This window comes from Branchiostoma floridae, chromosome 18, assembly GCF_000003815.2.
Source record: "Branchiostoma floridae strain S238N-H82 chromosome 18, Bfl_VNyyK, whole genome shotgun sequence".
In the NCBI taxonomy this organism is placed as follows: domain Eukaryota; kingdom Metazoa; phylum Chordata; class Leptocardii; order Amphioxiformes; family Branchiostomatidae; genus Branchiostoma; species Branchiostoma floridae.
Genome location: NC_049996.1, coordinates 16,509,985 through 16,527,220, shown reverse-complemented (window position 1 = coordinate 16,527,220; position 17,236 = coordinate 16,509,985). Strand labels below are relative to the sequence as shown.

General features: G+C 42.9%; 1 protein-coding gene across 2 annotated transcripts in view; it reads right to left on the bottom strand.

Moving 5' to 3' along the window:
• Positions 1–16,699, bottom strand: part of LOC118405597 — a 41,772-nt gene extending 25,073 nt beyond the window's left edge. Inside the window, exons 1-13 of one of the 2 annotated variants that reach the window (XM_035805143.1) lie at positions 16,572–16,699; positions 15,279–15,406; positions 13,607–13,699; positions 13,011–13,115; positions 12,535–12,633; positions 12,058–12,153; positions 11,547–11,611; positions 9,918–10,828; positions 9,457–9,572; positions 9,111–9,260; positions 8,442–8,967; positions 8,059–8,171; positions 7,781–7,904 (exon numbers count right to left, since the gene is read on the bottom strand). In XM_035805143.1, coding sequence (XP_035661036.1) covers positions 7,781–7,904; positions 8,059–8,171; positions 8,442–8,967; positions 9,111–9,260; positions 9,457–9,572; positions 9,918–10,828; positions 11,547–11,611; positions 12,058–12,153; positions 12,535–12,633; positions 13,011–13,115; positions 13,607–13,699; positions 15,279–15,296 — 2,416 coding nt within the window. In that variant the 5' untranslated portion in view covers positions 15,297–15,406; positions 16,572–16,699. The remainder of the gene's footprint in view (positions 1–7,780; positions 7,905–8,058; positions 8,172–8,441; positions 8,968–9,110; positions 9,261–9,456; positions 9,573–9,917; positions 10,829–11,546; positions 11,612–12,057; positions 12,154–12,534; positions 12,634–13,010; positions 13,116–13,606; positions 13,700–15,278; positions 15,407–16,571) is intronic. The other variant, XM_035805145.1, reaches the window with a different exon arrangement.
• Between the last annotated feature and the right edge of the window lie 537 nt (positions 16,700–17,236).

Sequence of the window (17,236 nt, the reverse complement as noted above, 5' to 3'; positions counted from 1 at the left end):
ATAAACATCACTATTTACTAACTACTCAGAAGAAACGTTACTCACGTAGCACCGCACGCCCCATTTGGGTCCCTAAGTCGCAGGTGCTTTGTTGGGTGCAGGTACCATAACAAGACAAACAACAGTGATTCCTCTCTTTTGTCTTCGTCGTCACAGTTAAACAAGTAAAAGGGGTACGGAACATCAGTAAAGCTGCACATGTGTTATCTATGTGACTCGGTAGAACGTGGTATAAGTTTGGGGTTAAGTTCAGGGTTTGATGTGGGACTTACAGGTGTTGTCAGAAGAGAGCCGGCAGGTGTAAATGTACAGGTGTTCAAAGTTTCCCCATTAAGTATGAAGGCGTACAGATATCAGGTGACACAAAATGGCCGAACCTAATGACGTCGCCAAGGACGGCAACAGTAACAACATGTTTATAAGCGTCTCGCTTGGGATCAATAAATACACAGACCCTCTTCAAATGTACATCGCTGAAAACATAAAAACGTTAGAAGGCACAGCCGCCATGTGGATATCATCTGTGTTATACATAAGTAAGTTAAATTAGGACTACCTTGTGCACACAAAACAGAGTTGTCAGCAAACAATGCGTCGAGCTTCAGTTACCTCAAATACAATGTGACAGTCCAGTTCAGTTACCCCCAATACGATTGTGGAAGCCAAAGCCAACATGATTAACATTTAACGGTTATGCTGGATTAAAAAACACATTTGTATATAATGTAAGATAAAAACTAAGTTTGCACAGAATCTGTAGAACAGCTCTGGGTATTACAAGGCATCCCACTTGTGAATGTATTTGATGAATTAAGGGATAATGTGTGTTCAAGACTGAAATTAAGACGCTGTGTGCTTGTCAAGACTATAAGCTTCAACCTTAAATAGTCTTGGGTAGGATTTATTCCCAGTCTCCGAGTTAAGTTGATTGAAAGTGCTCTGGAATCTTAAGTTATGTTGATTGAAAGTGCTCCGGAATCTTAAGTTAAGGTGAATGAAAGTGCTCTGGGAACCTTACACGAAACCTTGGTTCTATATACCAGCCCCACAACACTTCTCCGACTTACCTTAAGGTACCCGTGTTCTTGAGGGGATTGCGAAGTTCCTTTGGCCCAGATAGAAGCAATAGCAGTCCACTGTGTTCTGCCGCCCGGACAACTCGACAAGAAAAAGAAGTTCCTCTTTTCAAACTGTGTGTGACGTCCGGATCAGTCACGTGACGGTGACTCCCGACAGCCTTTGTTACAGGTGTGCTGGAGCTGCAATACCCAAAGCGGCCCCAGGCGGTGCTTTATATGTACAACCTTAACAATGACGTGCATTGGAATAAAGCCCATAATCATTTCATACACATCCTCAATGCATTTTTATATAGAGATCTGAAAACAGTATACCAAGCGGTATGGGCAAGGGGTCTAGACTTTTCGGTTGCCCGTGTGGAATAGTTAGCCTCGCGATTGACTCCATAGCCACATACTTATTGACAGGATACAGTGTCACTAGCAGGCTTGCGGGTGATATTTTTTCTGTGTTTATCACATGAAGAACTTTATTGCGCAATGATCTTACACGGTATAATGCATGGCAAAAATAAGAAGAAACAAACTTATCATCCTAATTACCAAAGCAAGTATTAAACATAGTACATTTGTAGATTATGAATATAGAATGAAATTTGACGTCCTTATTTCTAAAACAATGAGAGCTAGCCTAAAACATTGTACTACAATCGAGTGGGGCTAATTATGAGTTTCGGCATTTTTTCTTATTAAAGCAATCTTTTATATATTTACCTATTTTAGCATTGTGTGAGTTGTCACATCTGAATATATAATCAAATCTGCCTGTAGCATTGAGTCTCATAAAATCTGTTGTACTTGATTCGAGGAATGTGGATAACTCATTACGTGAAACATTGTACCTACTGCATATCATGACAAAGTGAAATTCATCTTCAATTTGCTTTGGACAGAATGGGCAAAACCTTTGGTCAGGGGCTATACTTCTCACTGATTTATATCATATCTGATTGTACACGGTTTCTGGTTTAACACTTGGCTTGTGTTGGTAAGACAACTGTACACCCGTGGGACACAACAGCAACGAAGTTTAACGATATTCGTGCACGGAATGATTTCTAAAGATTTATGCAGTATATGCTAAAGGTATGATTGAATACAGCAGTGGATGCAGTCCCGTTCAGTTGTATAATCTGGTATATATATATATATGTATGCAAATATATGGGCCTTCAATGGACACCATATGGCCCAGGCACGAGTATCATTATCCTTTAAGTTTACAACACAGATTAACTACATATTTCTATCTATATGTCAAAAAGTACTCAAAATGCTTTTGTCCAAATTACTTCTCCTGCAGTGTATATATACAATAGTATACATCATGGTCTATTCCGAGGGCTGGGAACGTTCGTTAGGCAGTGCCTACATTAAGCTTAGTCAAGAGTCAAGGTCTAGTTATCTGCGGTTTGTTAAGGCCAGGATTTCTGTGTGGAAGAAACAAGATTTCATATATCAATGCAAGCTCTGGAATATACATGTGTCTACATGGTGTTGAGCTGATCCACGATGTCCTGTAGTCCCGCCTCAGTCAGAGTCCGCAGAAGCACCTGTAAGGTGGCGGCGTCACCTTTCCGCCTCCGCCACGCCTCCAACATGTCCATGCAGCAGTCCTTGGCGTCGCGATTGGCCGGTTTGTACTGAATCGCGTCGATGTCAGGCCTGGTGAAGCCCAGTAAGTGGGCCAGGTCTCTCCAATCCGTGCTTACGTTTTCTTTGATGACGTAGAAGTGTTCGCGGACATCTGATGGCGATAGAAATACAATATACAACAAACGTGCTATTCTGCTCACCATGTTGCAACAAACTAAAATGTTTGCAGCTTTACAACCTCAAGGAAACAGCTAAAAGAGCCAAAACGTCAGTGAATAAATTGACTGTTGAAGTTATCAATAGACTACACTTTGTGATCTCTCCTTTTTAGCTCATCAATCAAGTAACTGATTGTTTTCAATGTGACGGTAGCGTTCTTGGCCATGGTGCATGTTTTATTCAGTGATAAATACATACAGAAGCCAATTTAGGAGCCAAGACAATCTCGACAGCATAGCATAATGTGTACAATTGGAGAAAATGATTTAAGTGCAAAGGTCCATATCTAGAAAAAGCCTATTGGAATTTATAAAACTCACCATCGCCTCTTCTTGGCACCATTGTTGCCCCTTCATCTGAAACAGAAGGGAAAAAAACAAAAGTCAGTCGTCATGTGATTCTGATGATGGATAATGAATATAATGTATTATCATATAGCCAGGCAGCTTACCCAGATATCTTGTACAGCTGCAGACGACGTTGGTTTCCTCAGCCTGCGGATACAGCTGCAGGGTTATCCGCAGATGTTCGGGGCCGGGGTCCGGTCTCTGGACTGTCATGTGGAATGACGGGTAGAGCCTGTTTCGGTCGAGGGTGTCTTCATACTCCAAACCACCAGGGGGCTAAAATAGTGGACCAAATCACTGTTTACTGAAAACATTTTTATGTAACTGTGCTACTGTAAGATGCAAGACACTAAGTTAAATCTAATCGTTTATGTCTTAAATGTGACACCAGCTTTTTATAGGGGATGGATTGCACCCATGGCTATAATATCTTACAATTTTCTGTATTTACAATTATGTATTTTCCGTAAACCAGGGTAATGGTGCTGTGATTTGGCTCATATCAAGTCATTCAGACTGGCGATAGCGTTTTGCACGTTCACTTATAACGGGACACAAACCGGCGACTGCCTGACCTGTTCTAAATCCTCTACTCTGCACCGTTACTGCTCAGCCCTTCACCTACCCGAGGTTCCGCATGAGCCAAGGTTCCGTTCTCCACTGATGCCTGCAGACAGTAGGTCTGGTGAGGCCGGAAGGAGCAGGGGAGGGAGTCCCACGGGTAGAACCTCGGGTGTAACTTCGACAAATCCTCCTGTAAAGTCTGCAACAACACATCGGTATCCAGGGATTTAATTCAGTTACATGTGACTTTACAGCATGGACTTGTTTATTTATTTTTTATTTATTGATTGATCTTTAGGGTAGTCCCTTCAGTTAACGTAGTAACTGATTTCCAAGGGAGCCCTATAACAATAATAATAACTCAAAGTACAAAGAATAATTACTAACATAAGATTAAACATAACAAAGCAATAATCCAATTCGGATTTGTAAATCATACAAGCAACTTAGGAAAACTCAAAAGAATAACAACTCATACATTGATAACAAAAAACAACTCAAGATCACAAACTCATAAGGTCATTGGACGGTCAGTGCGGTCAGAGGTCAGATGTCAGTGCCATTTGTCCTGATCAATCAGACTGAACATAAGAAAGAATAATCCAATTCGGATCAGTAAATCATATAAGCAACTTACTAATAACAACTCATACACAATAACAACTCAAGATCACAAAAATCATAAGGTAATTGAACAGTCATTGGGATCAGAGGTCAGATGTCAGTGTTATGATATCAGAAACTGTTTGAAGGCTTTAAGAGAAGTTGCTTGTTTTGTCTCAGGTTTAAGTGTATTATATATTTCAGCTGCTCTGTATGCAAATGTGCGTTGACCTGCTCTTGAAGTGTAGTTAGGTTTATGTAGGAGTTGTGCTTGTCTGGTGTTATGACTGTGGATTTGGTTATTGAAATGAAATGTGTTGAGTAGGTAGTTGGGTGCTAGGCCATGAAGGCATTTGTACACCATAATGCAGATCTGCCGAGTTCTTCGCTCCTGCAGCAGACTCGGAGGATGATTCGTGCGCCCCGGTTCTGGAGGATTTGGAGACGCTGCTTGTTGGCTGCACTGCAGTTGTTCCATACCACGTTACAATATTCAGGGAGTGGTAGAGCAAGGGTTTTATACAACAAATTTGCTACACCAGTGCAGAGACTTGTCTTGAAGTTGTCTTGTCTGATGTCCATGTTTCAATGCCAGTTCTGAGTTCTTTTATATCTGATGATGACCATCAGCACAAGGATAGGACTACACGTGGTAAGGCAAGGAGAACCACATACTGCAGCTACGAGAGCAAAGTTTCGCACCACAACTTAAACTTACCTCTACCATCCCCTTCGTGTTGGACACAATGTGAGCCTTTATATCCACGCCATGGGGGGTCTGAGCCGTTTTGAAGAGAGTGAGCAGTCCCCTCCTGTTGACGGACAAGGCTCGGAGTTTCTGCAGTACAGAAGCCCACAGACTTCCCTTCACATGTCTGGTGATGACGTGGGTGGGCGTGACGTCAGCAGGGTGAAGTGTTGTGTTTCCCGCCACAACGTGGGCAGCCTTGGCTTCATCCGTGGTGAGAGCTGGGGGAAGAGGTAACAATGCTGGTGGTGAGTTGATGAGAAGGAAAGAAGCCGTATCTTTTAAATAAGACTCGCACTAAGAAATCAGCGTGTGTAAAAACACAGTCCTCACCGCTCCCATCCTCCTGTGTCAGGTCCAGGATGTGCGGTAGGAGAAGCTCCACAGGCACGCCGTCGTCATGGTTACACTGGATGTGGAAGAGCGGACCAATCAGCTCCCAGTCCTCGTTCTCCGGCCAGTGCTCAGACGGGTTCACTGTCCTGTAGGTCAGTTGGACAGGGCAGGGGGTAACGACCCCCAGGTCGGTTTGTTTGCACACGTACTTCCCCCGGCCGGGCAGTTGGACAGACCTAACAACCAACAGATTCATAATCAACCAACATAGTCAGCAATCAATACAACTGAGTTTAACCACAAAAATGTCCACTGAAACTCTTCCTGGGTGGTAATGCTCTAATGCAATGCAAGTTTTTGTTATACATATACTGAAAAAAAAAACAATTGTAAAAATCCATCCTGCAAAAGGGTAGCATCCGGGTCGTAGTTCGCTCCTATGGTCGCTTCTGCTACCAGGGAGCGACTATATATAGTGTATAACAAATGTCGGAGCAAGACGCGACTGTATATAGTGTATGATTATAATAAACGTCGGAGCGAACTACTACCCAGACTAACTTTTAACACGATCCATATTCTGTGGTGTTAATTGAAAGAATTACGTAAAATTATAAGTAACTGAACCAGCCTCACCATGTCGTAACTCCCTGTTCATCCAGGGAAGCCTCGGGTTCCACCTCCACCTCCGGCATCTCCTTTATGTAGTCCTGGTGGGGGAAAATGGGGAATATAGGGTTTAAACTGTGTCAAAAATTATAGACATTGTGCACATGATAGATCCGACCATGTCTCCCAACGTAAGGAACCTTCTGCATCTGCATCTGCATAGGATACCCCCAAATGACCCCGCGAGGGGCAAAAGTAGGGGGGGGAGCTGAGGCTCCCGGGTTAGGGCGGGCAGGCCGCCTGCCTGGCACGGAAGTGCTCAACGTTGGGAGCGCTTACAACCGTGCCAGGCAGGGCATTCCACTCGGGAATTGTGCGTGGGAAAAAAGAATGTTTGTAGATATCGGTGCGTGCAAATATGTGTTGATATTTGAAGTCGTGACTACCCCGGGTGCGCCCTTGGGCAGGCTTCAGAATATTGCTGGCGTCTATGTTAATATTATTGTTGACTACTTTGTAGAAAAAGGTGAGGCGGGCGTTCCTCCTCCTTTCGGAGAGAGGGCGCCACTGCAGGTCTGAAAGCTTCTGAACGTTCTTTAACATGTACGTACCTTGTAGGCAGTTTTGACGATGTCTAAGAGATCAGCCATGTCCATGTGTTCTAAAATTCGACTCCTTAACCATACGTACCTTATAGGCAGTTTTCACGATGCCTATGGTCAGCCCTGTCTATTTGTTCCAAGACTCCTTAACCATACGTACCTTGTAGGCATGTGTCACAATGTCTAACAGATCAGCCCTGTCCATGTCTAATAAGACTGTCTCCAGCTGCTTGAGGTCGTGCGGAAGTCCGTGGTCCCCTCCACCCATCCAGACCGTCAGTACCATACAGGTCCGCTGGATGGCGTTTCTGTACTGTGCCTGTATGCTGTCCAGTCGTGGCTGTGGGATCCCCAGCGCAGCTCCCAGCCGCCGCCAGTCAGGACCAAGTCTGCAGCTCAGCATGGTCAGCAGCTCGCTTTCTGTAAACCGAACGAGGTTCGTGAATGCAAGGTTGATATTGTGATAAGTCAATGGCCCAACAGTCAATATTCAACTTGTACCTGTTTCTCACTGTTTAAAAAATAGCGAATTTCTCTGCCTTTTGCATTTTGAGGGAACGGAATAAAGATATCTAAGGCAAATTGAACGTAATGATGCTGAAACGTGATGCACACAATACAATACTTCTCAGGTGTCGTTAGATACAATCAAAGATAAAGGCTAGATTTGCTGTTTTGCTATTTGCTGATGCTAGTATGAAGCTGAAGCTGTAAGAACACACTCGCCTGCTGAAGCTGTAAGAACACACTTGCCTGCTGAAGCTGTAAGAACACACTTGCCTGCTGAAGCTGTAAGAACACACTTGCCTGCTGAAGCTGTAAGAACACACTCGCCTGCTGAAGCTGTAAGAACACACTTGCCTGCTGAAGCTGTAAGAACACATTTGCCTGCTGAAGCTGTAAGAACACACTCGCCTGCTGAAGCTGTAAGAACACACTTGCCTGCTGAAGCTGTAAGAACACACTTGCCTGCTGAAGCTGTAAGAACACACTCGCCTGCTGAAGCTGTAAGAACACACTTGCCTGCTGAAGCTGTAAGAACACATTTGCCTGCTGAAGCTGTAAGAACACACTTGCCTGCTGAAGTAGCCAGCTCCTTGGTTTGCTGTTCTACCTGATGCCCCCCATGAGACCCTCCGGCTGCCTGCCGCTTGGCAGGTGGCCCGCCCGATGTATCTGCCGGCGGCTTGAGTCGCTCTGACTGTAATGTAGAAGTTTGAAATTGCCAGGAATTAGTAAATGGTTTGTACCCCACAAAATAAGAAGACACATCCGCAGCCTACTCACTGTGATGAGTGTGATGTTCACAAAGTATCGTTCACATGAGAAACAAGTTCATAAGTACCACCGAATACCTTTTTCCGGCCTCTCTCCTCCAGGTTTGGTTTGCTCTGTCTGCACTTCTGCAGAACGTTTTCAGTGAACATCAGGATGGTCCGCTCCAACACCTCGGTCGTCTGTTCGTCAGCTGTGGACAGAGTTAGAAAAAGAGTGATTCAGTTCAAAAGAACTTCAAATTGTAGATGAGAGATTTAAAATTCTGTATCAAAACATTCAGCCGATAGCTCTAGATGAAAACAACTTGCTATTGTATCTGTAACCCTTTGATTCCATTTCTCGTTGTACAGATAAAGCAGTTTTAATACACCATAAGAATAAAGACATTCTTCACTCACATCTTTTGCATAATTCAATGTCTCAATACCAAAAAGAACCAATATCATGAATAAAGACATACCATGTTGTTCGCCCCCAAGAAGTACGACTTGACTTCTCAGCTTCTCGTTTTCCTCTACAAAGTTTTCCACCCGGGTTGCCATGGCAACATTAGCCTCCTGAAGCTGCTGTATCTCCTGCTTGTGGTCCAGCAGGACCTTCTGTGCCCGCTCGTCCTTGTTGCTTAACCTGGTGACCTCTGCACGGAGACTGCTGACCATGGCCTGCTGAACCTCACTGTGATGCTGCATCTGTACAAGTTTCTGTTCTGCCTGTCTGATCTTGTCTTTGGTCTGCTGTTCCTCCTGATGCATCTGTACCCTGCCTGCATGCTCTCCAGTCGTGACTGTGGGATCCTGTTTTGCCTGTCTGATCTTCTCTTTGGTCTGCTGTTCCTCCTGTTGCATCTGTCCAAGTTTCTGTTCTGCCTGTCCGATCTTCTCTTCGGGCTGCTGTTCCTCCTGATGCCCCACACGAGACCCTCCGACTGCCTGTCGCTTGGCAGGTGGCCCGCCCGATGTATCTGACGGCCGCTTAAATCGCTCTGCCTGTAATATAGCGGTTTAATATTACTGGGAAAGAATAACTGTTTTCTTGTCACAAAATATGGCATCTCGAACACAGCCTATAGTTACTTGGCTGTAATGTTTTCCCAGTATCACAGTACTTGTACATTTGTGCCACCAAATACCTTGATCCTGCCAACCTCCTCTGCCAGTGTTTCCATGCCGATTTCACGTAGCTCCCGCTGAAGCTTGTCCATGGACGCTTCTTGGTCTTTCTCCATCCACTTCAACAGCACATTCTGGGCCTGGTAACTTGGATTCGCCTTGTCTTTACCCTAAAAGCAGACCATAGATTCAACTTCCTTCAGTAAAAAGCAGACTTTTTTTATGCAATCAATCAATCAATCAATCAATCAAACAAATAAACAAACAATCAATTAATCTTCTTGAACTAGAATCATGATCTAAGTAAAATTTCACAATCATATGGTTCTGAACATTTCTCTTCTCCCTCATGGGATAAACATTTACCATTAAACTGTTTCTCTCGCTAGGCTTTAGTCCAGCTACTGCGGCCAGAGCTTCCACCTCAGCTCTTTGCGTCACCTTTCGTGAGAAGCGGTAGAACAGTTTCCCCAGTTCTCTCTCTGCAAGAAACAAAATATAGACATATTTAGAGTTATCTATGATCGTATGTACTTCATGCTTTTTCGCGTTATTAAACCGGCACCAATCAAAAGTGTCAGAGGTATCAATAATATGAAGAACCATAACTAATTTACTTAATGTAACTAAAAGCTAACTTATGTACTTGATAGCAAAAGGGTTCAAAACAATGTTATTAGAAATAATTTTGTCTTACATTTACAAGATTGGGATATCTTTTATTTTTGTCCCAATTAAATAGTAGGAACATACATGTACCAATGAAAAATGGCATTCTCTTAATACTGCTTTCATCAAAATCTTATAATTATTTCCCTCCTACATACCTTTCTCCTCCTTTGTCTCCCTTCTTAGGAAATCCATAACAGCGGCTGTACCTTTCTTACAGACATCGGGAGGAGGGTATGTCATGGGGTTACCCAAGATATTGATGTCCCCCAGTTTGGTCAATCGGCTCAAAGTCATGGGAAGGCAAGCAATTCTGTTTTCTGTCAAATTTAAACTCTTGATGTTGGACAGGTTCATGACTTCATCAGGAACTGATGTGAATCTGTTTCCAGCAATGTTTAAGTCCGTCAACTGCACCAGTTCCCCAACACCATCCGGTAGTGACTCCACGCCACTATCTTGCAAATCCAAGACTTGTAGGTTCTTCAGTCTGCCGATGTCTTCAGGTACAGGTGAAGGTTTGCCCTCCCCAGCCCACTCCCCTATGTCCAACCTTTGTAACCCTTCTAACTGTAGCACCTGTCTGGGGAACTCATCAAACTGACAGATATCTATTTCAAGCCTCCTTAGCCCTGTGAGCTGACATATGTTGTCAGGCAGACGCTTGAGTGGGTTTTTTCCTACGTCCAAGATCTTGAGTTGAAGTAGTGAACAAACTTCTTCTGGTATCTCTCTGAATCTATTGTTTCGGAGGTAGAGCTGGTAAAGTTGTAACCCGGAGATTCCATCAGGTAATGTTTCCAACTTGTTTACCGACACGTCGATGTACTGTAGGTTAGGCAGAGTAGTGATTGCTTGGGGCAGTTGTGTCAGCAGGTTGTTGTCAAGTTTAAGTTCCCGAAGCTTCTGTAGTTGACCTATCTCCTCGGGTATGCTCGCCAGCCTGTTGTTAGACAGGACAAGGCGTTCGATATCTGTGGCGTCAAACACCTCGGCTGGGACGGAGGTCAGGCCTTTGCCGCTGAGGTCGATAGTGAGTCCGCCATTCACCACTTTTGGATGGAGGTCTAAAACATTTGGAAAGAAAGTGCTTTGCAATGACCATTATCACTGGTTGCAGAAAAGAAGTCGTACAGCATGGTATTGATATTGTAGCTTACATAAACAGCTCTCAAGTAAAATTTACTAGAATTTGAAAAGAATTAATCTTTTATAGCAAGCATATTTGTACTTGATAAAGCCAATAGAGAAAGCATTACATAGAATGTATTCATAAATCTAGCTTATTTAGGAAGATGATGCAAATTTTTTATTGGTGCTTTGATATATTCTCGAGCCATACATATAAAGTATTCATTCACAATGTACATATTCCAATATCATGACTTCAATTTGTTTCTTTAGTCCATGAGAACCTGGAATCAATAGAATATGATTATCATAGTTTGTTCATCAATCACAGAAATCAAGACAAATGCTAGCAGAATTGTTAGTGATGAAAAGACACTGACACTAAAATTGACAGAACAGGATAAGGGTACTGCTCTATCAAAAACCAACAGCTGTGTTTAATGAAAAAACACGTCTCACCAACTTTTAGATGCTTCTATCATCGTCTGCGGGGATGTCTTACCCTGCAAGAAATAACATCACTTTAAAGCTTAGAATCTTATTTGTGATATTTCTAAGCAAAGTTTGTGTAACAAAGTTTTGGCATGAAATGTATCGGATTGATCGCAGTAGTCACGAGCTATATGTTTTACTAACGGGTGTATCTCGGGCTTACTTTGAAGTACTGGAGCACCTGCAGCACGTCCTCTTGTACTGCAAGCTCCTCTGCTGTCTTCTTGTCCTGTAGATAAAGTCAACACACGTCAACAAGCTATTGTTGACACTTAACGTCATCATCATAAAAAAATGGTGTTTAGTGTTAACTGCCATAAAACCCTTGTCCTGCTGAGCCCGTATATATACGGGTTGCACTTATATGATGCCTGAATGTGGCTTCAGTATCTTTACGGGTTTGGGGGATTTCTCACTTAAATGCGGCATACAACAGCAAACCGCATCGGTTGGGGAAGTAAACCTACAACAGCAGCACAGAATAGGTCAAGTTTTACTGATCTGTTAAGTTTGTGTTAATATGATAATCTTACATCTTAGTTTATCTGTTAGGTTTTCGAACTAAAGTCTGAAGTAAAAGTATAACTACAACATCAAAATCAGAATAAAAACGGTGAGTTAGAAGTCTATATAGCGATTTCACTTTCTCCATTGACATTTGATAAAGTCACTTACCTCGTCTCTACTGACGGTGTTGGCTCCAGCCTTCAGCAGTGCTCTAACACACTCGGGGTGCCCATTTTCTGCCGCCTTATGAAGGGGAGTCTGATTCTGTAGGTACAACAAAGTGGCGGGTGGTTCACAGGATTTACATGCTAACCATGGTTTAATTAGTTTTTTTTAAATTTGTATCTTATATGCAAGAGATTTAGATTACTAAGTTCTGATGCGCATGCGTTGTTATGTATTATACAGATAGAAATATTCCCGCCTAAATGTTCAGGCGCCATGCAATGAAATACTTTCTAGTTCTGATATTTCTACACTATTTTCTAAGAGAAACATATGCCTGCCCACATTCTTTATGACCATGGGAATAGATCTGGTATATCTCAGCACAGCTGTAGCTGTTGGATTGTTTGCAGGACCATCTCATGCCATATGTGAGCAGGTCTTAGGTCATCCATATGACCCCATAGTGAACAAACTCACCCTGTGGTCTCTTGCATTAATGTCTGCTCCAGCTGTCAGTAAAGCCTGCACAGTTCTTGTCTGTCCGTTCGAAGCTGCATTGCGGAGAGGGGTATATCTCTGCATAGGGAACATAGCAACTGTTAATATGATGCATGTCTATGTGCTCCTTCCTGTTTGCAAGGTTGATAGGGCTCCTAAGCTTGTGTACACAGGGAACATGAATAAATCTAGATCTCACATCAAACATGCGTTACAAAAGTCCTCACATGACTCCAAAACAAACCCAGGACCGTTAAAGCTGGACCGACACAGATAAACTCTTGCCAAAACAATACAGCCTTTAGTTGTGAGGGAAGCCTGTATAGTTCCTGTAACTTAAGCAGGTTATCTGATGGCCAGGACAACATATGGACGCGTCAGCGCCATTATCATTTTCTGCGCGGGTCCATCACTAAGTCAGGACGTGGACAGACTCAAGTAAACAGGAAGGTTACCAAGAAAGTTCGTGGGTCGACTCTTGCTCCAGCTGTGAGTAAAGCTTGTACAATTCCAGTGTGGCCGTTCGAAGATGCATGATGAAGGGCAGTCCATCTGGAGGTCTGTACAGAGACAAGAACAGGCGAGTTAAGATGTAAAATTTATGTCATGACCTTCTCAGCCATCCTGTAACTTCTCACATTGTTTAAGGGCACGGATTCAAGTTGTTTAATGCTCTTTTTCTTTAAATCAAGTTCAAAGAGCCTGATGTTACCATCACCTGTGTTCACACAATCTCTCGCTGGCTGGAGTTGATGACCCCCTCCCCGAGCGGAGGCTATTGTAGGGCCGGCCGCTAGGGGCGCGTCAGGCTAATAAGAACTGTATCATCATCTCTTCTCTCCAAGTCAGAAACATTAGGCTTGGGCAAGCTTGACTTCACTGACTCTATATGGGAAGCTTATTAAACCAACAAATAGATAATATTATCAACCTTTAAGAATTAACACTGCAAAGGGATATGATGCAAAGATCAAACCAAAAAAGGGGCACTAAAGAGTTGATTAAGTCCTTCATGACGTTGTTTAAACAACAAACAGACATGTTGACTCACGGGGCTGATGTCTTCAGCATTGACATTGACTCCCTCGGCTAGGAGCTGCTGAACTCTGACCTCGTCACCTCGCCCGGCGGCATCTCTCAGCTCCTGTGGAACAGAAACATTCGGCAAACATGAAAATCTTTGTATGTTCAGGGTTCTTAGGTCTAATACTGTATGCATTTAAAATTTTATTCTGAGACAAGACTTTTCAGCAGCTAGAACTGCTGGTTGTTGAGTCTTTAAGGGAGGAAATTTGCACACTCGGGAGGAAAGGACCTCTTCGCAGATCCCTTTGAATGCTGGGGGGCACTATGGGTAGACGGTCCAGAATGTACCAAAATGGAGATGTTGAAAGTATCCTCAACACGTCAGACCATTCACGATTCCTATTCGAGTGTTATCATGTTGCAATAGAATTATTAGCATTGTCTATGTGTTAATTTTTCAACATCAAGCATGATTTAGAAGGTGATCTCAGGAAACGCGGAGATTACTTTTCAACGAAAGCATTTGTTGGAATGCGTCTGTTGCACTTCCCAACATGGTGCAGTCGTGTGCTGTATTCATTTATTACCTCCATTTATTACTTATTCATGAAATGTCATGGAGGTTATATTTTACCCAGCGTTTGTCTGTCTGTGTGTGTGTGTGTAAACAAGATAACTCAAGAACGGCTGGATGGATTGGTTTCATACTTGGTGTGTTGGTAGGGTGTGATGAAATCTGAGAATGATTAGATTTTGGGCCACCTAGCGGCTCCCCTTGGTACTGCAGCGCAACTTCCGGTTTTGCTATCTCGGTGTTCTGAACATGGTATGGTCACGATTTTTGAGTATTAGATAGCTCTTGTGTCCAGGAAAAAATGACATAAGTTTGGGCCCCCTAGCGTCTAGTTTTGGGATAGCAGGGGCATTTTTGTCAAAAACGTCTGAAGACGATAACTCAAGAAGGAAACTACGGATTTGCATGATTTTTGGTATGTAAGTACCTTAGACAATGTTGTACAAGGTAAGATACTAATTATGCAAAATAGGAATGCATTTGCATAATTAATGAGAACATTCTATCATAGCAGTTTTTCCAATGTATCTCTTGTCCCGGACGTGATATGGTCGAGACATTTGGGTGGTAGAAAGCTTGTAGCGTCATGACAAAGTGGGGCAGGTTTCAGCCCCCTAACCTTTAATTGTGGAACTGCAGGGGCGTTTTTGTCAAGACACACCAAAGAGGATAACTGCAGAAAGGAATGACGGATTGCCTGCATTTTAGGTATGCAGGTAGCTTGGGCAAAGATGTTAAGAATGATATGCATATTATGTAAATGAGGGCCTTATTTGCATAATTAGTGAGAAAATTGTATAATTCCATTGTTTGCAATAACTGGACTTCAATAAATGTAACACTTGTTAATTATGATAGGTGGAATATAAGCAGATACCAAATATGGTAATGAGGAACTTATTTGCATAATTCATGTAAAAATTGCAAAACCGCTTTATGATCAATAATAGGAATTTTATAATTGTGACATGTGTACGTTAGTCAATGATGAACAACACCATGCATAAATTATGTTAATGTGTTAATCAATTGCATGAAATTTACGAAAGCTCTAAATTTTCATGGAGGTATGAGGTCGCCGAACTCTAGTTACTGCTAACTTTAAAAGAATAGTTTCACCAACCTTTTCTTTCTCCTCCATGAGTTGTTCCGCCGTAGTTCTGCTGATGCCAAACACACCAATGCCTCGTGGCCAGATGTCGCAAATCCGCTAGGTCAGATTCAGTAGATTCTGAAGTAGATCTTCTTTCTCTATAAAAGGAAAACGTAAAGAAAACACGGTGATCCTTACCATAAACTGAGGATGTTGTTTTCCATTCAGATCAGTAGAGGTGCATGTGGCTTCAGTCCGACTCGTATTTTCAGCCATATGCATTGTGTAGCTCAGCCGCTATGACTGAGCTGTTTATAGAGAAAACTCCTGTGTCATTGGTCCATTATAAACAATGATATATGGGATCACATGATGTAACATTTGTATAATATAGACATTTCTTTCTCTTCGTGAAATTGAATCGTACATCATAAATCATGACAGGTGTTGACAGGAGAGCGGCAGGTGTAAACATGTTCAAAGGTTACCACAGGTGTAAACATAACGTCACAGGTGTTAAATGTTGCCCCCCTCGTGCATAAAGCCGTACAGATATCTGGTGTCATCTAAGGTCAAAATGGTGATGTCGTCAAGAACGACAACAGTGACGTCAAGTTCAAAACTTCTCATCTGGTGTCAGTTGACACAGACGACGCCCCCTCCCCCTCAAACATGCACCATTGAATACACAGAAACGTTAAACATGTAGTGCCCCGTCCACCATTTTGGTACAAGGTCGAAAGGTCATAAGTGCCTTAGTTTAGTACAGGAACAGCAACAAATTAAACAGCACTGTATTTGCCCTTTTGACTTCATTCTGACAGTAACTTATGATTAAACAAGATAAAAGAGATATGGGGCATCCTTAAGCTGCATAGGTGACACCTACATCGATACTGTCTCTGTTATTTCTCAACCAACGTGACTTAACGTCAGAGAAGTAACAAGGTACTAGCCATGAAACAGCAGGCGTCACGCATGCCTGTGGAGTGTTTCGGACGAGGGTAGGGGTGGGGGTGGGGGCTAAGAAGCACAGCGAGGCACAGACATGTACGCTCACAGAAAATATCTCACTTCGACATCAAATTGCTCCAGGTAGCTCATTTCTTTGATAAAACTGACGTCGAGCACAAGGTTACCCCTTTACAGGATCCTTAGGAGAGAATTACTGTTCAAGACTGAAATTGAGATGCGTTGGGTACGAGACTTAAGTTTAAACTTTAAGGAGCTTTAGGTAGGAGTTTTGCTCCAAACTCGAGCTAAGAAGGAACCGTACATGAATCCATGACATATATACCAGCCTCACAAGACTTTCTGACTTACCTTAGGGTGTTCTTGGGAAGATTGCGAAGTTATGTTGGGCCGGAGAAACTTAGAAGGAAAGCAAGTTCCTCTTTTCAAACCGTACCTGACTTCCGGGTTAGTCACGTGACGGCGACTCCCGGCAGCCTTTGTTATGCTAATCATGAGGCAGGTGTGCATGAGCTGCAGTACCCAAAGCGGTGCCAGGCGGCGCTTCATGCGTACAATTGCAAGCTTCACTACAATGTGCATTGATCACTTCATTCACATTCTCAGTGTTGCTACATGTATATTGTGTAAGGAATTGAAAACAGTATGCCACGCGGCATGGGTTAGGGCTCTAGGATTTCTAATTTTCATGTTGCCATGGCATTGCGTGAAAAGTGCCATTTTCTTGCTTCGGCAAAGAATAGTTTTTCAATCGCAACACTGAGAAGTAGAGTTATAATATTTTTTATCACATTCAATTTAATGGTGGCCTGAAATGCAGGTAACCACTGGAAGCTCCCCGGTACCCCTACGGTGCTGGAAGTTTTACCCGCCCGCCAAGATCACAAGCGCACGCCGGGGAGGTTTTACGGAGTTTGTTTGAATAAGAAGTCGGCAGTAATCAGAAATACTTACCGGAAAGACTGGCTGACAGAAAAGGACTATGCTTAGTAGTCCTGGGACCGGTAATATAAGAT